The sequence below is a fragment of the Microcaecilia unicolor genome, chromosome 3, assembly GCF_901765095.1.
Source record: "Microcaecilia unicolor chromosome 3, aMicUni1.1, whole genome shotgun sequence".
NCBI classification, from domain to species: Eukaryota; Metazoa; Chordata; class Amphibia; order Gymnophiona; family Siphonopidae; genus Microcaecilia; species Microcaecilia unicolor.
In genome coordinates, this window is record NC_044033.1 from 241,169,635 (window position 1) to 241,196,822 (window position 27,188).

General features: G+C 42.2%; 1 protein-coding gene across 1 annotated transcript in view; it reads left to right on the forward strand.

Annotated features, from left to right (window-relative positions):
• Positions 1-3,717: 3,717 nt before the first annotated feature.
• Positions 3,718-27,188, forward strand: part of LOC115464508 (vomeronasal type-2 receptor 26-like) — a 32,892-nt gene continuing 9,421 nt past the window's right edge. The window contains exons 1-3 of the mRNA XM_030194874.1: positions 3,718-4,509; positions 21,509-21,736; positions 25,882-26,008. Of these exons, the coding sequence (XP_030050734.1) occupies positions 3,739-4,509; positions 21,509-21,736; positions 25,882-26,008 (1,126 nt within the window). The 5' untranslated portion in view covers positions 3,718-3,738. The remainder of the gene's footprint in view (positions 4,510-21,508; positions 21,737-25,881; positions 26,009-27,188) is intronic.

Genomic DNA, 27,188 nt, shown 5'->3' on the forward strand with positions numbered 1-27,188 from the left:
ATTAGCACATCTTAGTAAAAGGATCCCTTAGTTTTGGTCTGACCATCATAAGCTTGTGTCCTTCTAGCTTGGCTACACAGGTTTTCACATGTGCTGGGTATTCATGCCGGTAAAGGATGGGTAACATTCTCCCCCACTTTTCACTTTGGTAGAATTATTTCTTTACAGCAGAAAGAAGATGGGAAAAATGAGGACGGAAGGTTTCTCTCTGCCTAATGCTTTAGCATTTTCTAGGCAGGATAAAACATCTGCCCTGAACCAACTTTGCTGATTTGATTTAGCTGACTTTGACCATCCTTAGCTGACTATTCCCATTCAAAAATTGCCATGTCCTCTTGACTCCAGAGTTTTTGCACTTAGATATTAATTTGATTTTAATTTTGAATGCCATTGCAGAGTGTTCTCAAAAAATTACTATAATTACTTGGCATTTATTTCTGCTGTGGAGGAGATCAACAACAATACTGAACTCTTGCCCAACATCACCCTGGGATTCAACCTCGATGAGACTCTCAACCACCCATTTTTAATATCTTTAGATGCAATTGATATATCTTATGGCAATGGCTTCCCTAATTACAGATGTGAAACAACTGGCCTACTGACTGCTATTATTGAAGGCCTTCCATCTGGGATATCATTACAGATGTCCAATGTATTCAGTTTATACCACTTCCCACAGGTACAAGCTTCAATGCTTCACTTTCAACTATCTTTCCATTTTTAGAGGAGAGCTTCTCAACCCAGTCCTCCGAGCAGCCCTAGTCCCATTGGGGTTTCAGGACATCCACAATGAATATGCAAGAGATAGATATGAATACCAAGGAGGAAGTGCATGCAAATCTATCTAATGTGTATTCATTGTTGATATCCTGAAAACCTGATAGTACCAGGTGTGCCCTGAGTTGAGAAGCTCTGTTTTAGAATATGTTACTCCTCTACAAGACAAATATAACTAATTTTCTAAAAAGATATGCAAGTTAACATAATTATGGAATAATTAGATAAGGAAACCATTTTAAATTTACAAAGAGGTAGCCTTTCTCTGTTTTTTTCCAAGGTGTGAACATCTTGCAGAATAGTATACAATTTTTCAAAGCACTTAGACTTACAAAGTTCCATAGCACTTTGAAAATGAGCCCCAATGAGACCTGGTTACAATTAAAGCATGTTGTCATTAGCATGCGGTAATGTGGTAGTATACTTGAGTTAATCTAGTTACATATGACTGAACAATTTCAAAAGTATGACAACATAATCATCTGCTATTTTAGTAATAAGGAATGGAATCACAGGCAAGAAGAAAGGAGGGCTTAGGAATTGCTAAAAGTTAGGGATGATAGAGCTGTTCTAAAAGGGTAGGAGAAAGTAGAAGGAAATATAGGAAAAACTTAGAGAGCAAAAGGACATGAGGGAGAGGAGATAATGATGAAAGCCAAGAGAGTTTAGAAACAGGAGAAACAGATAACTGACAGAAGGACAAGCAAAAGTTAAAAGCATATCCTTGTAGAAGGAGAATAACTAATGGGACACTGTGAAATCAGATTGAAACTTATCTCACAATGATATGTAGATCAAATTGATGGATGGCAGCGTTCTACATTAAAGATGTCTTACAGTCAAATAAGATAAAATTCTGCAAGTAACAAAAAGCATTGTAGAATATTTATAAGTTGAAATTACATGTGTGATATGAGATAGTATAGCTTTGAGGGTATACTACCACCCAACAGATCAGAATAAACAGATTGAAGAAATGCCTTTTTAAATGTATTTTAAATAATTTCACAAGTTATCAAAACAAATCTTGTTACAGCAATATATAGTAGGAATAAATAAAAAAGATTATTACATATAACTCAGGTCGCATCAATCTCTTCATTTATTTTATTTTTATTTATTTATTTGCATTTGTATCCCACATTTTCCCACCTATTTGCGGGCTCAGTGTGGCTTACAATACTTTGAGAATGATGGAAGTACAATTGGTTACAGTACGATTATGGATTACATTATGATGAGTTATAGAAGACAGAGTAAATACAGGATATCAGAAGATAACAGTGGTGAGTTGAGAGGGGGACAAACAATATCGAGGGAACATAAAGGTCTAACATTCTTATTTGTGGGTAGGGTTTTAAGGGTGGTGAGGATACGGGACAAGAGACTTCAGGATAGAGTGTTTTGGTGCGTATCTATTAGTTTGTATGGACTTCATGTGTTTTGATCCTTGCCGTAGATTTTCTCAAAGAGATAGGTTTTCATTTTTTTTTCTTTTTTTTTTTCCAAGATTTTTTTTATTGATTTTAGTACAATGTAAATAGTACATAACATTAACCAAAAGAAATAAAGATGCATTATGGAGATATATAATGGATTATAGTGTGCCAAGGAATTATATAATTATAGTTATAATAGTAATTTAAGATAGGTAGTTATCATTTATGTAGTTTCATTTGTAATGGAATCAAGATAGGAAGCAATTGGAGACCATACAGTATTTGTTTTAATTATTGATCCTGTGAATGTGGCGGAAGCCAATTCTAGCAGTAGTTTGCGGAAGTCGGTCAGTTTATAGATCGTTTTCAGATTGAGTGGTAGTGTATTCCAGATTTGTGTGCTCATGTATGCGAAGGTCGATCCATGCAATGCTTTGTATTTTATTCCTTTGCACTTAGGGAAATGGAGATTGAGGAAGGTTCGGGAAGATCTTTTAGCGTTTCTGGGTGGTAGGTCTATTAAATCAGACATGTATGCAGGGGCTTCACCGTGAATGATTTTATGGACTAAGGTGCATACTTTGAAAGTGATGCGTTCCTTGACTGGTAGCCAGTGTAGTTTCTCCCGTAAGGGTTTTTTTTTACCCTTTTTAGACCACAATTTGAAAAAGGGAGCTAGTCAAAAGACTAGGATGTCATTAGATTGAAGAAATGTTAACAGGAATTTATGGTCACTAACAAATTTGGCTACACAGTAATAATGGGATATTTCAATTATCCCAAAACTGACTGGGTAAATTTCACATCAGGACATGCTAGGAAGGAAAATAGTGCAAATTAAAACCTTTAGGCAAATTTTCCTGTACCCTGAAAATATTGTGAGAAATATTTTGATGCATTATTTTTTCTTGTCAAAATCATTCCTGTTTCAAAATGCTGCAGGAGGAAAACCCCCATGACCAAAGTCTTCTCACTAGGGTTAAGACATATTCCTATTGGTGTCCCTAGCATTAGCGTGGCTTAGTAAACAGGGCCCTTAATTTTTTTTTTTTTACAGATATTTGATATTCTACTTTCTGTAAGTCAAACAACAAGGCAGATTTTATTAAAATAAAATACAAAGTAAAACATTCCCCTCACTAAAACACCTTTCAACCCTGCTCATCCCAAATGGCCCTAAAAAAAACCCATCGCTTAATTCTATACAACTTAAATCACCTTCCACCATATTCTTAAAAATGTTTACAATTTTAGGGCCCTAAGATGTGCTAGCATATTTAGCATGCGCTAATGCTAGAGAAACCCATATAGTCTTATGGGTGTCTCTAGTGTTAGCATGCAATAAATTTTAGCATGCGCTAAAAACATTGGCATGCCTACAGAGAACCTTAGTAAACAGGGCCCCAGTTCTTCACCATCTTCCTAAAATGTGATTTAAAATGTAAAGTCTATCTTAACAAAGATGGAATGAATAAATTATTTGTCTCAACAGGTCAGCTATTCCTCGCAAAATCTTTTAATGAGTGATGCTGTTAAGTTTCCTTATTTCTACCGGACTGTACCCAATGAATTGAACCTCTGTGCTGGGATTGTCAGGTTACTGAAGCATTTTGGCTGGACCTGGGTTGGTATCATTGCACCTGATGATGACAGCAGCCTGAGGGCGGTCCAGATCCTGAAGAGAGGGATTGAACAGAATGGTGGCTGTATTGAATTTATAGAACTCTTCAGTCACACTAAATTTATGACAGAAGAAAAGAAAGATAACATTAATGAGAGTATTTACACATCATCTGCAAATGTGATCATCTTCTACTGTAATGAAGATACAGTAATCTACTTACTACATAAAATAAATATTCTGAGGGTACCTGGGAAAGTCTGGATCACCACAAATGAATTGTTCATTCCCTCAGCCTTTATACAAAACACTAATAGAAAGTCAAATTTTTTGGCATTCACAGTAGTGAACAAGAATATTCCAAGCTTTTTAAAATTTGTCCGTGAAGTGAATCCTCTCCTGCTTCCTCATGATCCCAACATTAAATCATGGTGGGAATCTCTGTGTGACAGCAGGTGTCCTGAGAGTATCAAAAAATCTTGCAGTATTAATGAAACATTGAATTCCTTGCCACACTGTGTCACCAGATATTTTGGGAAAAGCTATAATATATACAATGCTGTTTATGCTCTGGCACATGCATTGCATGACATGGTTATGTCTGACTTTGGAAACAACATCACATGGAGTGGAGCAAGTCAGAGATTTGGGGGTTATTTGCCATGGAAGGTAATTTTATTTCGTGGACAAATGTTATGTTCAGAAGAAAAAGCTTAAAAAGTATTAGAGATGACAAATAAGTATCTCTAGACTCCTTCCCTGTTCTTTTTGCCTTTCTGGGAAAATGTCTTATCTCCTATTTATTTGGATTTTGCTCATAACTTTTTCAGTAGTAGATCAAGGTGAGTTACATGCAGGTACACTGAGTATTTTCCTCTCCCTGGAGGACTCACAATCTGAGTTGATACTTGAGGCAATGGAGGGTTAAGTGACTTGCCCAACATAACAAGGAGCAGCAGTGGGATTTGAACTGGCTACCTCTGGATTGTAAGACCAGTGTTCTAACCACCAGGTCACTCCTCCACAATTGCAGCTCCCTATTTTCAAAACACTATCAGCCCAATATTCAAAAACAAGTAGGGCCCTGTTTGCTAAGCCACATTATAGGCGTATTAGCATTTTTAACACGTGTTAACCATGTACGCACGTTAACAGTGTACACACCTACAATATCCCTATAGGCGCCTACATGGTTAGTGCGCACGCTAATTGCAGGTGCATTAACGCCTATGTTTACTAAGCAGCACTATGGGTGCATTAGTGTTTAATGTGCCTTAAATTTACAGGTACATTAAAAACGCTAACGCAACTTAGTAAACAGGGTCCTTAGGTAGTCAGAGATGGGTAGTAACAAAGTACTTGTTACAGTACTAAAGTACAATTGGCAGTACTTTTACTTGTAATGAGTTACAGTTAAGCTGTACTTTTGTGCTTAGTAACAAAGTGCAAATTTGGAAAGTAGTTTTGTAAAAAAAAGTATTTTCCTTCCCTCTGCTTCTCCCCCTCTACAGGCTTTCCAAGCAACGTCAAACACGGCTTGCAGCTAATTGGGCCTGAACATCTTGTCCCAAAAATAGCTGAGTTGGGAGTAGAAGTTCACGCCCAATCAGATGCAAGCCAAGGTCTGACATCACCTGGAAACCCTAGTCCCTGCCCTCTTCACCTGCCTAGAACAGCTGTTGATTGGCTTACTTTGTTGTTGTCAGACTGTTGCCTCTCCAGCCTGGACATCACCTTCACTGTGTGCAGGGCCCACTCTTTCTCTCCTCCCATCCACCATGGCCCTGCAGCACAGTCTTGCTCCCTCCTTCCCGTTGCACCTCTGCCGGGCTTGTACTAATAAACTACTATGGGAGACGTGTGGGACCCGGCTCTCAGAAGTGTTGTTAGTGCTTCCTGTGCCAAGCCTGCCTCCTCTGATGTAAACTTCCGGGACTGGTGCAGGAAGCACTAGCAGCACTGCAGAGAGCTGGAGCCTGGGTAGTTTATTAGCACGGGCCCAGTGGTGGTGCCTGGTGGGAGGGAGTGAGACTATTTTGCAGGGGCACAGTGGATAGGAGGGAGGGGAGAGAGAGAGGGAGAAATTAGGCAAGACTGGATAGGTGGGGAGCGAGATGGAGATATACTGGATAAAAGGGGGAGAGACAGAGACTATGGACTAGGGGGAGAGAGAAAATTGGGCAAGACTGGATAGGTGGGGAGGGAGGGAGAAACGAGGCAAGGCTGGATGAGAGGGGAGGGAGAGAATAAGAGAGAGAGGGAGGGAGAGAGAGATATGGGGGCAATACTGGATAAAGGGGAAGAAAGACAGAGGCTATGGGTTGGGGAGAGTGAGAGAAATTAGGCAAGACTGGATAGGTGGGGACATAGGAGTCAACTTTTCAAAATGATTGAGGATGCTAAACCCAACAGAAATTACTCCTCTCTGGACACAGTCAAAGGGTTTGCTCAATATTGGGGGGGTACTCAAGCAACCACAGCACCCACAGAATTGGAACAGATCAGTGTTGGAGCTGGTTATAGTGGAAGAGGTGAAGAAGACAGAAGAGAAAAAAATGACACATGGAAAGGAGACCCTTGGAAGAGAGTTAAAAGAAGATAGGAAAGCAGTAACCAGAGACTGGAACCAACAGAGCATCCAGAGAGCAAAGGTAGAAAAAAGAATTTCATTTTTAGGATGAAGTAATGCGGTAACCATATTAGTCCACTTTAAAAGTTAATAAATATAAATAAAAGAAAAAACAAAACAAAAAATAAGGTGACACATTTATATTGGACTATATACATTTTTGACTAACTTTCGGAGTCCAAAACCTACTTCTTCAGGTTGAGACAGTATACTGCTATAATAGTATGTTTGCCCTGACTTAAGGAAGGAGGTTAGTCCAATAAAAATGTATCTCCTTATGTTCTTTTTGTTTTATTTGTTAATATTTAATGTAGCAATTGGAATATGGAAGTTTTTAAAATGTACATCTGCTCTTTATATTTTGCATGGTACAAAGGGACATGCCACTGTTTCTCTTTGTTTGGGTTTGCATGTTTGCGGAGTATGGATTCTTAGGGGGTTCAATTTAATATTTGTCTATATATTTCTATTTTTTTAGTTTGGGTTCGCTACGGCCCTGTTTACTAAGCTGCGCTGTAGGCATGAGGACAGACTTGCTGAAATGAACATGTATACCCTGGAGGAAAGGAGAAACAGGGGAGATATGATACAGACGTTCAAATATTTGAAAGATATTAATCCACAAACGAACATTTTCCGGAGATGGGAAGGCGGTAGAATGAGAGGACATGAAATGAGATTGAAGGGGGGCAGACTCAAGAAAAATATCAGGAAGTACTTTTTCACGGAGAGAGTGGTGGATGCTTGGAATGCCCTCCCGTGGGAGGTGGTGGAGATGAAAACGGTAACGGAATTCAAAAATGCGTGGGATAAACATAAAGGAATCCTGTTCAGAAGGAAGGGATCCTCAGAAGTTTAGCAGAGATTGGGTGGCAGAGCCGGTGGTGGGAGGCAGGGCTGGTGGTTGGGAGGCGGGGCTAGTGCTGGACAGACTTCTATGTTCTGTGCTGTGAGGATGGCAAATACTAATCAAGGTCAGGTAGACACAAAAGGTACCACATATGCATTTATCTTGTTGGGCAGACTGGATGGACCGTGCAGGTCTTTCTCTGCCGTCATCTACTATGTTACTATCACGTTACTATGCTAACTTTTTAGTGAGTGCTAAAAATTAGCACACACTAATTCTAGAAACACCGTCTCTGGCATTAGCGTGTGCTAAAAAGTTAGCGTGCCTACAATGCGGCTTAGTAAACAGGGCCTTTATTCTGTACTTCATGAGGGGCTACCTCTGTTCATGTGTGAAAAAGGCAGGGTATTCTGTTAGCATCATCTGTCTTGTATCTGTACTATTCCAGCTTGTTCTAATTTCCAATAGCTGTATTAATGTTCTTCTGCTCACTGTATGCTCAGGGTGTTGTTTTATAGGAAAAACCTTGCGTGACTCCCTAGAAGTTAGCCTGTAAATATACTAGATTCCGTGGTCCAACTTGTTATGAATACTTTTTAGTTTGTAGTAAAAAAGTAATTTTAAGATCTGTAGTTTGTTACTTTTACTTGAGTATTTTTTTTAGATAAGACTTTCTACTTTTATTTCACTGCTTTTTAAAGCCACTTTTTACTTTACACTTTTTAAAAAAATAACAAACCCATCTCTGTTGGTAGCTTCCTCTATGTGGATGATGATTGAATGGGCCAATTATACATTTTCTACTGAAAACCATTGCATATAACCTCTGTGCTACCCAGATAGCACTGAGGCAGAGTGGAAAATTATCCAGATAGTGTGCCACTGCAGTAAAATGTGGCCTTAGCACACTTTTGAACAGGTCATTTCCATGCACAAAGGACATTTATACTGCAACAGTAAAATGGACACATTTCCTATTTTTTGTATCATTGGCCTTGTGCTAATTTTCCCATTAGTGCATGGCCATTAACAAAAATTAATGTGTAGGCCTTTACCGACACCTAGGGGTCCTTTTACTAAGGCACACCGAAAAATGGCCTGCGTTGGTGTAGGCGCGTGTATTGGATGTGCACAGGTCCATTTCTCAGCGTGCCTGCAAAAAAGGCCATTTTGGGGGGCCAAAAATGGATGTGCGGCAAAATAAAAATTGGTGCGTGTCCATTTTGGGCCTGAGACCTTACCATACACTGTCGATTACTGCCCGGTTAGCGCCACACAGTAGAAAAGAAAAAATATTTTCTGCCACGCGTATCGGACACGTGTAAAAATTAGAATTACCGCCCGAGGCACATGGTAGCCGAGCGGTAGTTCTAATTTGACACGCATTGCGCACATAGATGCCCAGGAGCCTTACTAAAAAGGTACCCTATTTTGTAGGCATTAAGGGCTCATTACCTAATCCCACACTAATCAGCATGCAGAGAATGTGGCTAAGTTCACTGATTAGCACAGACATGTCTGCTCTCCGCCCCTAGACCTGTCCCAAGTGGGAGGAGTGGCCTAGTGGTTAGGGTGGTGGACTTTGGTCCTGGGGAACTGAGGAACTGAGTTTGATTCCCAGCACAGGCAGCTCCTTGTGACTCTGGGCAAGCCACTTAATTCTCCATTGCCTGTCGCATTGAGCCTGCCATGAGTGGGAAAAGCGTGGGGTACAAATGTAACAAAAATAAAAATATTGACAACCTTATTGCTCATTAATGCTTCTTATCAACAGCAGAAAAAGGGGTCCTTTTGCCAAATGGCGCTAGAAGGTGGCCCATGGTGGCTTTCAGCGCATGGGATTACTGTGTTCTGAAGCCACCTTTTACAGCCGCCAGTAAAAAAAGTTTTTTCTTTAAAGGGCCAGTAAATGGCCATGCAGTATTTAAAAAATTGCGGTGTGGCTGTTTACTGCCAAAGCCCTTACCGCCTACTACAAGTGTTTTTACTAGAGCTGGAAATGGCGCGTAGGAGACCCAGAACTACTGCTGGGCTCCTGGGTGAGTCTGGCAGTAGGGCCAAATCAGTACATGCCAAGCCGGCACAACCCCTACCACCCTTTGATAAAAGGGCCCCAAAGTGAGTAATAGGACACACTACTGACCACACTGCCCCTGAAAAGCAAAACCAAAACCTAAGGGATGCATTAATGGAATTAGTGTGCGCTAAAGGGGGAGATTCCATATATGGTGCCTAAAAAATCGGCACGGAAATCAACACTGACTCAGCGTATTCTACTGTTGCAGGAATTACCACTAGTGTTAGCAGAATCTGTGGTACTTCAGGAGTCAAACAGCACACACCAGAATGAGGGAAAAATCTTCTTTATTTGCCAGCAAACAAAGTAGGACATCAGCATTAAGTCTCTTCTTCAGTTCTCTCTGGATCCTGCATCTCTTGTCTGTCCTCTCTCTCCTTCTTCTGTCTGTACCAACGTAAGCTGCCTCTGCTCCCAGTTATATACAGTTCTAACCCCCTCCTAGCCCCCCTTACTTTCCAGATGGTAAAGAATAGATTAATTACCCTGTCTGAACCAATCATCTCTATACATATATTTCCAAAATATCAGTTACATAGGTTCCAGACATTTCCTAACTGACCTATGACCTGGGGCCTCTCACGCTAGACAATGGCTCCTATCTCTTGGCATTTTATTATTATTCACATAATCCCAGTCATAGCTTAAACTGGGTTCATTTAGGGGCTAAGGGGCCAGTCTTGCTTAATGGCATACATATATGATTTGTTATTACTTTCAGGACCATTCCTACATTTACCTATAATTAATCAAGACTTTCCCTGACCTTTTTCACCTATTAGCTTCATACATTGAACTAGCTAGGACTGTGGATAATTCAAACCAGATGATGACCTTTTCAACTGCAGTCTTACTTGAAAAGTCACACTGAGTTGAACAGATATTCTACACAGAAATATTAATTACACAGAATAAAACATATTCTAAAATAAGCAGAAATCAAATTCCTTATAAGACATATTCTAAATATTTATAATGGTATCTATAATATCTAGAATATCTACACTTACACTATCTCCTTCTAAGCATTTTAAAACTAATCCTTTTAAAACTACAGTATGTCTGCAACATGCCTTGTTCATAATTGCACCCATATGTGGTAAAATAATATCTATGAACTAGCCTTAACCATCCATCACTCACAAGGGTCAAAGAAAGTTTCTCTCTCTGACCTTTCTAACCCAAACGTTAAACTTCTAAATAATCTAAACCATATGGCATTCCTCCACTTTACTTTACAGAACTGAAGAGTTAAAACAGAATTAACAATTTCTTTGCCCATGCTGTCTCACTACAAGCGGTACCTAGATTTAAGCTTGGTATATAGAATATGCTTAATTGATATCTCAGCACCTAAAAGTACGTGCCTCCATTTACAGCAGTGAAAACATAGCGTAAATCCCGGCACGCAGATTTAGGCGCACTAGGCCATATTCTATAACTTCGCACGGAAATTTTGGAACACCCATTTCCCTGCCCATAATCACGCCCGTTTTTGCCTGCACACATTAGAAGTTAGGCACACTGCATTACAGAATACGCTTAGTGAGTTGTGCGCGTAAATTTTAATTATTGCCAGTTAGTGCTCATTGGGGTCCTTTTACTAAGCCACTGCAAAACATGGCGTGCAGTAGTGTGGGCACATGTGTTTGCCACGCACCGGGCCAGTTTTTACTGCATCTGAGAAAAAGGGCTTTTTTTCAATGGGCCAGGAAAAGGGCCTGCAGTAAAACTGAAACCAGCGCATGCCTATTTACGGCCTGAGCCCTTAACGCCACCTATTGATCTAGCGGCAATGGCTCACATGCTACACGTGAGGTGACCGGTCAGCATGCATCAACTGCTAATTAACGCCAGAAACACCATGCGGTAAGAAATAAAAAAAATAATTTGTCCCAGCAGTATGGGCACACACCGAATCTGAAATTACTGCCAGGTGGGTATGCTGGCCTGGTAGTATGTGGAGGGTACTTTTTGAGATGACGTCTAAATCTGCTTTTACATGTTTTGTGGAAAATGTCCAAAATTCCATTAGTAAACATGACCATTTTCAAACCAGAAAAATATCCAACTGTTTTTTCAAAAATGACCTTTTGCTAAATATTTTTGTGCTCAATGTGTTTATCGTTTTGAATGATTTTTGAAAAACAAAAACCAAGTCAATAGCACAAAAAAGTCATTGGGATGTATGAGGGGGGGGGGGGGGCAGCATTCCTAGTACACTGGCCACACAGACATCCCAGCAGAGCAGTGGGGCAGCCTAGGGGACAATGCAGTGGATTTCATATAAAACATCCCAGTACACATCTCACCATTACCCCCTTATATTGTATGGTGAGCCCTTCAAAATCCACCAAAAACCTACTGTACCCAACTATACACTATTAATAGCCCTTATGTCTGCAGGTGTCACCTATATAGGAATGGGACTTGATATACTGCCTTTCTGTGGTTTTTGCAACTACATTCAAAGCAGTTTACACAGTATATACAGGTACTTATTTGTACCTGGGGCGATGGAGGGTTAAGCGACTTACCCAGAGTCACAAAGAGCTGCTATGGGAATCAAACCTAGATCACCAGGATCAAAGTCTGCTGCATCAACCACTGGGCTACTCCTACAGTAGGTTTTGGTGGGTTTAGGAGGGCTTACACTTTGTACCACAAGTGTACCAGTTAGAGTGGGCTGTGGGGCTGGGTCCCCTTCTCTACAGTGCACTGCACCAGCCACTAGGCTACTCCAGAGACCTGCTTGCTGCTCTAATAAGACTGGCTGTAATATCTGAAGCTGTCATAGAGGCTATGTACTGTTTCTTTCACATCTTTGGGGGGTAGGAGGGGATCAGTGACCACTGGGGGAGTAAATGGGATCATGCCTTAATCAATCCAGTAGTCATCTGGTCATTTAGGGCACCTTTTTGTGACTTAGTCGTGATTGAAATAGGTCTAGACCAAAACATCTAACTTTTAGCCCTAGACATTTTTACTTTGTTCCAATATGGCAGAAAAACACCCAAGTTTTGGGAACACCCAAATCCTGCCCCCAATACTTCCTCTTGTGATTTGGATGTAGAGCATATGAACTACATAGAAAACCATCATAAAAAGGTCCTTCACCACCAGAGATGCAGTTCTTCAAGATGCTGCCTCTGGCACCGAACAGGCTCTTCCTCTTCTGCTCCCGGGGGGGGGGGGGGGGGGGGGGTTTAACCATTTCTACCCACCTGGAGCTCCATTCACAGGTAATGCTTTTGTTAGCAGAAACTCCCTCTTTGTTCAGCCTTAGGTTATTGGGACTGATCATGATAGTCCCTCTCCTCACGGGTCCTGGTGGAGGTGAAGGCAGCCAAAGACCATGTGCTTACTAAAGCTAAAACTTTTATAATCTTCCAACTCCACCACAACTGTGACACCCATTGTCAGTTATTCTCTCCTACACCTCCCTCTGGGTTGGGCTCTTCCAGGGCCGGTCCTAGGGTCTCTGGCGCCCCCCTGCAGACTATCAGTTGGGGGCTCCCCCATCTCCTTTCTCTCTTCTCCCACCCTGCCCCTGTCCAGCGATTCTCCTTTGCCCCATCCCCCTCCCATTTATAGCCACCTGCCCGCCCTCCTCTCCCCCCCAACATCCCCCTTTTTCTTCTTGCCACCCTGCGTGGTTTAAGTCTTTTTAAAAATTTACCTCAGTCCCAGTGGCCGTGTCATTTCAAAGCCCTGCTTGTCTCTAGCCTTCCCTCCCTTCGTGAGTTCGTTCCCACAGAGTCCCGCCCTCGAGGAAATGACATCAGAAGGCGGGACTCTGCGGGAACAAACTCATGAAGGGAGGGAAGGCTAGAGACGGGCAGGGCTTTGAAATGACGCGGATGCTGAGACGGAGGTAAATAAAAGATTTAAACCCCCAAGGGTGACGTGGTATGCGGCGCAGTGCCGTCCTTGAAGGCAGGCGCCCCCCTGCGGTGCTTACCCCACTTACTGGGTTTGACTGGCCCTTGGCTCTTCACCCTCCTACTCATGCTGTTATCCCCCCTCCACTCCCCCCCCCCACAGCAGGGGCGTAGGCAGACCTGCTATTTTGAGTGGGCCCAGAGTTAACCTGGGTGGGCCCTTCTCACCCTCAATGCTACCCCTGTACATACATACAATATAGTATTTTTTTAATGACCAGTCTGCCCGTTTCTCTCTGAACCCCCTCCCCTGGTTCTACCTCAGAGCCGTTGTCCGTCGCAATTCCTATAGGCATCCTGCGTCAGCCCAGCAGGCTTCTCTCTACCACATTCCCACCAAAAAAACAAGAAGTGACATCATTGAGGGTGGGACATGATAGAGAGAAGCCTGCAGGGCCAGTGCAGGATGCCACCGACAGTAGCTCTGAGGTAGAATGGGAGGGGAGTAGAGAGACGGGCAGATGCCTGGCCACAAGTGAAGAGGGAGAGAGAGTAGTAAGGTGCTGCCACTGAAGAGTTTTGGGGGCCTTATGGGCTGCTGACTGGGTGGGCCTGAGGCGAGAATGGGTGGGCCTGTGCCCACCCAGGCCCACCCTTAGCTACACCACTGCCCCACAGTGAATCTGGAGAGTTCTATACCAGTTCTAGTAAACCCTAGGGGAAATTCTCAAACTCAGTCTACCAGGAGTTTACATCTAAAATAAGGGAATCCAAAATTAAGTGAAGACCAGAAAATCCACAACTAGCGGAAATAGGATAAATTAACTTTGCACTAAATGTGGGTGAAGCAGTAAAAACAGTTTGTATTTCTTCTGAGTGTCTCTAGATATATATAGGCACATGAATACTTTGATTCCCATAAATAATTTCTCTCTAGATCTGAAATACAACTTAAGCAAATAATCTCTATCAACACTTGTCAATAGTGTCACCACCAAAGTAGCTTTCAAGCTACCAAGCTGCCAAAAGTACATAAGTACTTAAGTATTGCCATACTGGGAAAGACCAAAGGTCCATCAAGCCCAGCATCCTGTTTCCAACAGTAGCCAATCCCAGTGGCGTCGCGAGGGCAGCTGACACCCGGGGTGGGTCGCCGCTGCGCACCCCCCCGGGTGCAGCACGACGTACCCCCCCTCCGTAGCGCAACACCCCCCCACCCGCGAGAACATACACCTGGAAGGCGGTGAGGGGCGGGTGGGAGGGCCAATCCGCCGAGAGCACGCCGCTGGGGGGGGGGGGGGTGTCGGCGCCTCGCTGGTTCCTTGCTCGCTCTGCCCCGGAACAGGAAGTAACCTGTTCTGGGGCAGAGAGAGCAAGGAACCAGCGAGGCACCGACACCCCCCAGCGGCGTGCACCCGGGGCGGACCGCCCCCCCTTCCTACGCCACTGGCCAATCCAGGTCACAAATACCTGGCAAGATCCCAAAAAAGTACAAAACATTCTATACCGCTTATCCTAGAAATAGTGGATTTTCCCCAGGTCCATTTAATAATGGTCTATGGACTTCTCCTTTAGGAAGCCGTCCAAACCTTTTTAAAACTCTGCTAAGCTAACTGCCTTTACCACATTCTCTGACAACAAATTCCAGAGTTTAATTACACGTTGAGTGTAGAAAAAGTTTCTCAGATTCATTTTAAATTTACTACATTGTAGCTTTATTGCATGTCCCCTAGTCCTAGTATTTTTGGAAAGCATAAACAGATGCTTCACATCTACCCGTTCCACTCCACTCATTATTTTATAGATCTCTATCATATCTCCTCTCAGCCGCCTTTTCTCCAAGCTGAAGAGCCCTAGCCACTTTAGCCTTTCCTCATAGGGAAGTCGTCCCATCCCCTTTATCATTTTCGTCGCCCTTCTCTGTACCTTTTCTAATTCCACTATATCTTTTTTGAGATGCGGCGACCAGAATTGAACACAATATTCGAGGTGCGATCGCACCATGGAGTGATACAAAAGCATTATAACATCCTCATTGCACCTGAAGACACATTTTCACAACAAAGGAAATCCCAACAGACTGTAATACAGTTTTAAACAAAAGAACACTTATTTTACCCCACAGGATGGACAAAACAACAAGCTGGACAACTACACAGAAAGCTTCAGACATAGGGTAAAATCACAACTTTCCAGCAAACAAAAGAGAATTCTGTACAATCTTATTCCACAAGAAAGAGCGGCCATAAGAACTCTACAAACTAACCCACACATTATCATCAAACCCGCAGACAAAGGAGACTCAGTGGTGATTATGGACACAGAAAAATACATTGAAGAAGGGCACGGACAGCTCTCACACAATACATACTACAGGAAACTAACTGAGGATCCCACACAGGATTATATAAAGCAGCTGAAAGACCTGATCAGAACATTTCCTAAACAAGTACAGTCACATCTGAAGAAACTCATACCAAACCAGCCTTCTGTGGGCACATTCTATATACTACCCAAAATCCACAAACCTGGAAACCCTGGCAGACCAATCATATCGGGTATTGGCACACTCACGGAGGAAATATCTGGACTCATAGAGGGAATTCTGAAACTTCTCGTGCACAAAACAAACAGCTTCATACAAGACACCACAAACTTTCTGAATAAATTGAAAAATATCACGCAATTACCATCAAGCACCCTTCTGGTCACGATGGATGTAGCTGCATGTGAGAAACTCCTAAAAACATCCACACTGGACCATCAATACTCACCAGAAACCATTACAAAACTAATCAAATTTATTTTAACTCACAACTATTTCCGCTTTAACAATGATATCTATCTACAAGTTATGGGCACTGCGATGGGCACCAGGACAGCACGCCAATATGCCAACCTCTTTATGGCTGAGCTGGAAGAGACATTTCAGAATACATACCAGACTAAACCCCTAAAATACTATCGGTACATCGATGACATTTTTATGATTTGGACTGAGGGGGAAGAAACTCTGAAACAATTCCTTCAATACATACCATCCTACAATCAGATTCAAAATTGACTACTCCCCAGAAAAAGTCAATTTTTTGGACACCAGAGTCTCAATCAGTGATGGATATATACAAACATCCATATACAAGAAACCCACAGATAAATGCAGCTACCTCCACAACTCCAGCTTCCACCCTTCACATACAAAAAGATCCATTATTTACAGCCAAGCCATAAGATACCACCGTATCTGCCCTGACCGAGGGGACAGAGACAGACACCTTGAAACCCTGACTGCATCCTTCGAACAGAAAGGCTACAACCCCCAAATAATCTCCAAGAATATTGCCTCCTCCCTCAAAACACCCAGGGAAAATCTGCTACAGTACAAAGAAAAAAAAGCCACAGACAGAATCCCCCTTATAGTGACATACAACCCAGAGCTGGAAAATTTAAGAAAAATCATAAAACATCTGCAGCCCCTACTCCAGGAGGATGAATTACTGAAAGAGATATTCCCATCCCCACCAGTGCTGGCCTTCCGACAGCCACCCAACTTAAAACACAAGCTAATCAGAAGTAATGTCCCAACACAGACTCAAAAAGAAAAGAATGGCACACATCCTTGCAATATATCCAGCTGCAAACTATGCCAAAAAATTTCGCAGGACCCCACGGTCATTCACAAAGGAAATATATTCAACATTAAGGAATCTTTCACATGCTCATCTTCCAATGTGGTATATATCATTTAGTGTAAAAAATGCAACGAAGGCTGCTACATTGGAGAAACCAGTCAGATGCTAAAGAAGAGATTTAATTTACACAGACACTATATGAAAAATGCCAGTTCTAATAAAGATGTCACGCCTGTGAGGCAGCACTTTACAAAACCAGAACACTGTACCAGTGACTTCATGGTAAGAATCTTAAAAGGGAACTTTAAAACAATACAGGAACGTAAGACCTTTGAAGTCAGAATGATTAAATATTTTGACACCCACCAGAAAGGACTTAACAAGGATCTTTAGCCCATTATAAACCATAAAATTGTACTGCTTTGTCACCCTCCTGTCTCCATGCATATCTCCCTCTCCCTCTTCCTGTCTCTCACCTATCCACCCCCATCCTGTTAGACTGTCACTGGAATGCTTTGATGTTTCACTTATATATACAGTCATCTACCAACATTTGCTTATTTCCGATCTGACGAAGAAGGGCAACCTTTGAAAGCTAATCAAGAAATGTATCAAGTTATGTCCAATAACAAAGGTATCATCTTATTTTCTTTTCCATGTTTTATTTTGTTTTATTTCTATTGATAAATATGTTAAAAAGCAGCGGTCCCAGCACCCCAGACCCCTGGGGAGCCCCACTAACTATTCTTCTCCTTTGAGAATACTGACCATTTAACCCTACTCTCTGTTTTCTATCTTTTAACCAGTTTTTAATCCACAATAGAACACTACCTCCTATCCCATGACTCTCCAATTTTCTCTGGAGTCTTTCATGAGGTACTTTATCAAACGCCTTCTGAATATCCAGATACACAATATCAACCGGCACACCTTTATCCACATGTTTGTTCACCCCTTCAAAGAAATGTAGTAGATTGGTGAGGCAAGGTTCCCCTTCACTAAATCCATGTTGACTTTGTCTCATTAATCCATGCTTTTGAATATACTCTGTAATTTTATTCTTTATAATAGTCTCTACCATTTTGCCCGGCACCGACGTCAGACTCACTAGTCTATAATTTCCCGGATCTCCTCTAGAACCTTTTTTAAAAATCGGCGTTACATTGGCCACCCTCCAATCTTCTGGTACCGCGTTCGATTTTAAGGATAAATTACATATTGCTAACAATAGCTCTGTTATGTTGCCCAGTTTGTTTGTTTTCCTAATTTCCTTTAACATTTCAGCATCCGTCTGTTCATCCTGGCCAGGTGGACGGTAGTACACTCCTATCACTATCCTTTTCCCCATTACACATGGAATTTCAATCCACAGTGATTCCAAGAAGTGTTTCATGCAGAATTTTCAATCTATTTGATTCAAGGCTCTCGTTAATATACAATGCTACCCCTCCACCAATTCGATCCACCCTATCACTACGATATAATTTGTACCCCGGTATGACAGTGTCCCACTGGTTATCCTGCTTCCACCAGATCTCAGAGATGCCTATTATATCTAATTTTTCATTTAGTGCAATATATTCTAACTCTCCCATCTTATTTCTTAGGCTCCTGGCATTCGCATATAGACAATTCAAACTATGTTTGTTGTTCCTATTTATATCATGCTTAGTACTTACAGTATTACTTTGCAATCTTTTGTCTGATTTTTATTTAAGGATCTACTACAGTCTCTTTTGCAACCTCAGTATCAGGATACCCTATGTTCCCTGTTTTGGTGATATCTTTGAAAGATACCTTATCCCGAACCATGCGCTTTTGAGCGACTGTCGGCCTTCCCCCCGTTTCTAGTTTAAAAGCTGCTCTATCTCCTTTTTAAATGCCGATGCCAGCAGCCTGGTCCCACCCTGGTTAAGATGGAGCCCATCCTTTCGGAATAGGCTCCCCCTTCCCCAGAATGTTGCCCAGTTCCTAACAAATCTAAAACCCTCCTCCCTGCACCATCATCTCATCCACGCATTGAGACTCCAGCGCTCAGCCTGTCTCTTGGGCCCTGTGCATGGAATGGTAGCATTTAAGAAAATGCTACCCTGGCGGTTCTGGATTTGAGCTTTCTACCTAAGAGCCTAAATTTGACTTCCAGAACCTCTCTCCCACATTTTCCTATGTCATTGGTACCAACATGTACCAAGATAGCCGGCTCCTCCCCAGCAGTATCTAAAATCCTATCTAGGTGGCGCGTGAGGTCCGCCACCTTCACACCAGGCATCCTCACATCCACCAGCCACCCAGCTATCTATATGCCTAATGATCGAATCACCAACTACAACAGCTGTCCTAACCTTTCCCTTCTGGGCAGCACTTGGAGACATATCCTTGGTGCGAGAGGATAACCTGCTAGATTCTATCTTGTTTAATGCTGTGGTACAAAGTTTTTTTAAACTAAGGGGAAAAGACTATGGAGATTAGTTGATAAAATTTGCTTTTTATATGTTTATTTTGCCTATCACTAACCTACAATTTGTCCTTTAAACCCCAATCTTTAAGTTCCCAAAGCACAAAGCAAAATAGTGTTCACTTACCAGAGAAATGTCCTCTTCTCTCTAATTTCCTCAGTTTTCAATGAATCAGTTGTAAGTGTACTATTTTCCATTTGCCCTCCCCACTTCCAGGTCAGCAAATAGTAGACATATAGAGGGGATTTTCGATATAACGTCTAAATCCGACTTTGGACGTTTTGCTGCAAATGTCTAAAAATCAAGAAGTGAAAATGACCATTTTTAAACCAGGAAAATGTCTCTTTTTTCTTTGAAAATGGCCATTTCCTAGATGTTGTTGCACTTAGTACATCTATCTTTTTGGAAAAATTTCCATAAAAAAAACAACCCCCCCCCCCCCCAAACGACCTAGTTAAAAATGCACAAAATCAAACCATTGGGACGTAAGAGGAGCCAACTTTCCTAACAGACTGGCCACACAGACATTCCAGCAGAGCAGTGGAGCTCCCTAGGGAGTACTGCAGTGGAGTTCACATAAAAAGTCCTAGGTACATTTTTCACTATTACCCCCTTATATTTTATTGCGAGCCCGCCAAAACCTACCAAAAATGTACTGTACCCAACTATACACCACTACAATAGCCCTTATGGCTGCAGGTGTCACTATTGGGTACAGTAGGTTTGGGGGTTTTTTGAGGGGGGGGGGGGGACTGACACTTTCTACCACAAGTATAATAGAGTGGATTATGGGCCTGGGTTCCTTTCTCTATGGTGCACTGCACCGACCACTAGGCTACCCCAGGAACCTGCTTGCTGCTCTAATAGGACTGAACATAACTGAAGCTGTCATAAAGGCTGTTATATACCATTTCATTTATATCTTTGTAGGGTGGAAGGGGGGGGGGGGGTCAGTGACCACTGAAGGAGTAAGGGGGTAGTCATCTGGTCATTTAGGCCACTGTTTTGTGGCTTATTCAAATTTGATCGCGTTTTACTTGGTGCAAATCCTGATGTCTAAATTAGGCACAGAACAGGTATATTCTATAATGAAACATACACCCTGCCCATGGCCATGCTCCCTTTTCATCTATGCAACTTAGAAATAAGGAGCACAACATTACAGAATACTCTAGTTGTGTGCGTAAATCTCAATTAATGCCAATTAGTCCTGATAATTGCTTAACATCCAATTCATGGTTCTGATTAGCTATTTAACCACTTAAGGACCCTGTTAACTAAGCCGACTATAGTCTTGTTAGCGTTTTTAGCGTCTTGCTAATGCTAGAGACACCCATAGTAAAATATAACCATCTCTAGCATTTAGTGCGCACTAATTTTTGTACACACTAAAAATGCTAGCACACATTAGTAAGCAGGGCACTAAGTTATACGCATTGTTGTAGAATACGCTTCGGTTTCCGCATGGATTTTAAGGCGTCATATATAGAATCTGGGGGATAATTTTCATCTGCAGGCAAAGTGGAGAGAAAACTGGCACATATGCATCTCAAAATGACACGTTCAGGTGTGATGTTTCTCTTCCAATCTAAATATTTCACCTGAAATTCATCTTCATAGTTCAGCCAGATGCATGTGCTCTATGAAAACTCATGTGGAGGCGTATTTTCAAAGAACTTAGATTTACGTGAGTTGCATAGTAACCTATGGAACTTTGTAGGTCTGAGGACTTCATTTTACAAAGCTGTGCTAACATTTCCCATGTGGCAAATAAGAGGAAGCCCACAGGAATTGAATGGGCTTCCTCTCATTTGCTGTGTAGCACTCGCTAGCGAGGCTACCTAAAAGTGCTTTGAAAATGAGCTCCATATTGTTTGTGCTGAACTAATGGGGAAATTTTCAATCAAATGTTTCTCCATTATGCTTCATTTTGGGATTCTTTTTTCCATTGTCTCTGTTTTCATAGATGCTATCGGGTATATATTTGAACCCTATAAATTACTGATATTATCCTTCTATAATCCTTGTACTCAACTTTCTATATCAGAAAAGGGAAAATTGGTTTGATTTTATATTTGCTTGAAATTATGTGTGCATTTCCCCATTTTGAACCACCACTCAAATGTACTATTTCATTTTTTAGCTCCATCATTATCTGAAGAATGTCCGCTTTAAGAACAGTCTGGGTGAAGAACTTTTTTTTGACAAGAATGGCGACCTTGTAAATGGATATAATGTTTTAAACATAGTCTCTCTACCCAATAGGACGCTGAGTGTTGAATTTGTGGCAAGTTATAACCCTTATGCTCCCCTAGGGCAGGATTTTACCATAAACGAGAAGGCAATCGTGTGGGACAGTTCATTCACACAGGTCAGAATTAAGTGGTAGAACATGTTTATTTATTAATTTATTTAAAATTTGGAATCCACTCCATCCCCAACCTTAGGCACTGTACAGGTTTGCATACATAATATTTATCAAACAAAAGAAACAGGACAACACAATCATGCTAAAAACAAACATAGGGACTCTTTTATCTACCTGCGCTAGTGGTACCCAGTGCAGTAATGCTGACAAAGTCTAAACACTTTGAATGGGCTTCTTTAGCATTGCCATAAAGGAACTGCTAGCGTGGCTTGATAAGAGACCCTCAGTTTTCCATCATTGGTAGTAATAAAAATGCTGCACAACCAATGCTGTGACTGTTCAGGAGGAAAAACTAACGGTTTCGCGTGTGCTGTGTAGCGTACACTAAATCCTAAGAAGCCCATAGGAATTAACATTTAGCACATCTTAGTAAAAAGAGCCCATAGTTAGTTGAATACCTAAGAATAAAGAACTGCAATAATCTAGCTGAGCCAGTATCAGTGCCTGAAGAACTATCCTAAAATCAGATCGGATTAAAATTGGTTTCAATTGTATGCATAATGGTAATCTATAATATAATGACATGGGAAACTAAAAACAAACCAACTGATAACTAAAAACAAACCCCCCTGGTATTCAGCACTATTTAACCAGCCAGGAACAGCTCCTGGCTAGTTAAATAGTTTTAAGCCAGCTAAGTCTACTACTACTACAACTACTACTACTACTTAACATTTCTAGAGTGCTACTAGGGTTATGCAGCGCTGTACAGTTTAACAAAAAAGGACAGTCCCTGCTCAAAAGAGCTTACAATCTAAAGGACGAAATGTCAAGTTGGAGCAGTCTAGATTTCCTGAATAGTGGTTAGGTGCCGAAGGCGACATTGAAGAGGTGGGCTTTGAGCAAGGCTTTGAAGATGGGCAGGGAGGGGGCCTGGCGTATGGGCTCAGGGAGATTATTCCAGGCATGGGGTGAGGCGAGGCAGAAAGGGCGGAGCCTGGAGTTGGCAGTGGTGGAGAAGGGTACTGAAAGGAGGGATTTGTCTTGAGACCGGAGGTTACGGGAAGGAACGTAAGGGGAGATGAGGGTAGAGAGGTAAGGAGGGGCTGCAGATCGAGTGCATTTGTAGGTTAATAAGAGAAGCTTGAACTGTATGCGGTACCTGATCGGAAGCCAGTGAAGTGACTTGAGGAGAGGAGTGATATGAGTATATAGGTCCAGGCGGAAGATAAGGCGTGGAGCCGGATGCCTTATAAGCCACAGGGAACAAGCAGGCATTAGGTCTTGCTTTGTCTTGTTGATTGCTGGAGGAAGAAAAGAATTATGCAGCTTTAACAGAAAAGAATTATGCAGCCTTAACCCTTGTCCCTGAGGAAAGTGATTGAAACCTGCGGAGTCGGGCGGTTTCAGGGGAAGGTGATTGATGAACTTTTCAGCGAGGCACGATAAGTGCACAGTTTTCACCAAGTATATATTTTTATGCAAGTAGCGATTTTATAGCACAAAGGTGACTGGGAAGCATGAAAAAATGACCGAGTGATGCTCCCTAAAATATTCTGTCAGAGTTACCCGATGAAAGAAATGCTATGCCACTCTGTAGCAGCATTATTGACTGCAGTAATAGTGGAAAATATCTGAGGGTACTCTACATACAAAAAAATATTTCTTTATATGATACTGGTGTGAACTGTTATAAGCACTTTTATTGAGTTGGTGGCTATTAGTCCTGGTTTGTATTATTTGCGATTAGATGTTACCAGAGACATTGATATTGTAAAATCGCTTTCTGTTGGGCTATGCATTAGCCATTCTTGGGGTGCCTTGGTGAGGCTTTTGGCATTGGGCTTGGTCTTATGCCGTGAATGGTGATTTTGTCCTGTGTCAGCCCTCATTTTCCTTCTTCAGATGGATCGGGTGCACTCATTGTGTGCGCGCACCCCTCCCCTTTTGTCCCAGTGTCATGGGTTTGCTGTGCTGTCTTCCCATTCTCCAGTGTAACTGGGACCTGATGATGCTTCCAGGGTGGATGGCACTGTGATTGCGAGACTTTGCTGTTGCTGGAGTAGCCGGCTTTTGGGCTGGAGCACGGGCACACTGAGGGCATGAGATGTGGAGGCAGCAGTCAATGCGGCACTTTGGGGATGGTGGGGGGACATTTGCGTCACTTTCGCTGGTCGTACATACTCCTGAACAACATGGGAGTGGTGGCATCGGGTGGAGGCCGATGGTGGTGTGGCTCCAGTGCGGATTGAGGCCCCCCTCTGTTTATGCAGTTTATGGTGGGCAGGAGAGCCCCACAGATTCTAGGGGTGGCAGTATTGTGGTTCACCTTTGGCCTTGGGCACAGTCCGACTTCCCCATCTCTAGAGAAGCATTTTCAGCGCAGAAGTGGCCTGGAGTCTAGTGTGGTGGGTTGAGCATCATGGAAAACTCGGTTCAGCTCCCATTGTACTTTCATCTGATTTTGGGCAAGTCGTTTAGGGGTCCTTCTACCACAAGGGGAGTGGCTGTTGAGAATATGACATCCAGAACTGCCAGATATGAGTGATAATGCAACTTAAGTGAAGTATTACTATAGAACAAGGATTGGCAACATGTGTCTGCTATCATGGAGGTGCAGGACTCTGTGGTATTGTGCCATCTTGTTCTGGCAGGATGGTCCATGGCACATGCATGTTTGACGCATGCATCAACAGCTTCTTGGGAGGGGCTGGGGCCCAATTGTGGGCATCTGTGAGAGCCATTCGTGGCCTGTGGTCGGTCTATGCTGCTGATGTAGCCAGCAGCCACTGGGAATATGGCTGTGGAAAGATACAGCATGCAGCCATGTTGGGTGGGTCTGTTAGCCCGGTTTCATACTGCTAGGTTCAACCAGGCATCTAGCGTGCATTGGCGGCCTTCTCACATGTGTGAGCAGCTACCTCACGTGCTTATTGGAATACCTCTGTGTTTCACTTATATATTCTGATATTTGTCAATATTTGCTTATTTCTGATCTGAAGAGTAAGGGTTACCTTCGAAAGCTAATCAAAAGATTTATTGTTAGTCCAATAAAAAAGGTATCATCTTATTTTCTTTTCTCTGTTTTAATTTATTTCTATGTATTACCTTTAAAAGTAGACTAACACAGCAACTACACCACTTTACTCTAGAATACATCTACAAAGAAGTGCACGTAAATTCCAATTATGCCCAATTAGTATTGATAATTGATCATTATTGGCCAATTATCAAGACTAATTGGATTGTTACTTAATTTAGTAGTGCATGTAAATTGGCTGTGTGTATAAATTTACGTGTGCTACTCAGCGCGCTATATATAGAATCCGGGGGATAGTGGTTAACCGGCTATACTGCATGATTAAGCTTGCTAGTTGCGAATATTCAGCACATCTCTGGCTAAGTTTGGTGGCCAAATCGGACCAACCAAATTGCAGCTGGTATAAACTTTAGCTGGTTTAACCTAAACATTAGCTTGGCTGATACCAGCGAACAATAAACTGGATATTCAATGCCGGTCAGCAGAAACAGCCTGGCATTGAATATATGGGCTCACTCCCAACTGTGGGAATTAGCTGGGCTGCCTTCTGTGGTCTGAATATCAGCCTCTATGTGCACAAAGGTATACCTTCTTCAAGGCAGGTGTAAATTTGTGCATTGGTCTTTATGCACTATTGTGGTTGAATTTGGAAGCCAAATTTATAAAGTATCATAGATGACTATTGTTGCATTTACAATATAAACTTTAAAATAGAAACCCTTTTGGACTTCTCTAATATTGGTCTTATTTATTTATTTGCTGCATTTGTATCCCACATTTTCCCACCTCTTCGCAGGCTCAATGTGGCTTACATTATGCCGCAATGACAATCGCCATTAACGGAACAGAGTATTGTTGTAATTAAGGTACATAAGATATCAAGAAAATTAGCAGGAAAGAAAATAATTAATACATATCAGATATGCAAAATGTAGGGTAAGATATAATGTACATAATAACAGTATGGTTAAAGTAACTAAATTAAGGAAGATATAAAATCAAACCCTAAAAATGCCCCATGTTCAGGGACAGAAGGAAGACATTACTTTTCAAAATTAGAAGATATTGTTATACATACTTAACACAGTTTTTTTCTTACAATATTTAGAAACCTCCACAGTCTAAATGCAGCAAGAGCTGTCCTCCAGGCTTCAGGAAATTAACCAGAAAATTTGAAGTTGTCTGTTGCTATGACTGTATCCAGTGTCCCGAGGGAGAAGTTTCCAACCAAACTGGTAGGTGATGCCATAGAAGTTGCCATAGAAGTCTGTAGTTGTAACTACAGAGCACTCACTTTGGCCACTTCTCTGTGAAATGTAGAAATATTAAGAGGTGTGGATTCTGTAAATCATGACCAACAATTCCTTAGGCTGTGTAATGGGCCATGTGGAGGGGCATTTTTGAAAGGGACGTCCAAGTTTCGATTTGGACGTCCTTGCAAAACGTCCCGATCCAGGAGCGGGAAACCCGTATTTTCAAAACAAGATGGACGTCCATCTTTCGTTTCAAAAATATCGTCATGGATGTCCAAATCCTTAAATTTCACTGTCCCTAGATTTGGACGTCCTTAGACAAGGACGTTTCTGATTTTCGGAGATTTTTGAAACCAAAGACGTCCATGTCAGAAACAACCAAATGCAAGCCATTTGGTCATGGGAGGAGCCAGCATTTCTAGTGCACTGGTCCCCCTGAAATGTCAGGACACCAACCGGGCACCCTAGGGGGCACTGCAGTGGACTTCATAAATTGTTCCTAGGAACATAGCTCCATTACCTTGTGTGCTGAGCCCCCCCAACCCCCCAACTCCCTAACCACAACTGTACACCACTAACATAGCCCTTACGGGTGAAGGGGGCACCTAGATGTGGGTACAGTGGGTTTCTAGTGAGCTTTAGAGGGCTCGCTGTTTCCTCCACAAACATAAGAGGTGGGGGGGATGGGGCTGGATCCGCCTGTCTGAAGTGCACTGCACCCACTAAAACTGCTCCAGGGACTTGCATACTGTGTAATGGACCTGAGTATGACATCTGAGACTGGCACAAAGACTGGCAATCAATGTTTTTTTGAGGGTGGGAGGGGGTTAGTGACCACTGGGGGAGTAAGGGGAGGTCATCCCCGATTCCCTCTAGTGGTCATCTGGTCATTTCGGGCACATTTTTGTGCCTTAGTCGTAAGAAAAACATGACCAGGTGAAAACGTCCAAGTGTTCATCAGGGACGTTCTTGTTTTTTTCGATTATGGATCAAGGAAGTCCAAGTGTTAGGCATGGCCAAGTCCCGCCTTTGCTATGCCTCCAACACGCCCCCTTGAACTTTGGCCTTCCCTGCAATGGAATGCAGTTGGGGACGTCCAAAATCGGCTTTCGATTATACCGATTTGGACATTTCTGTGAGAATGATGTCCATCTTCTGATTT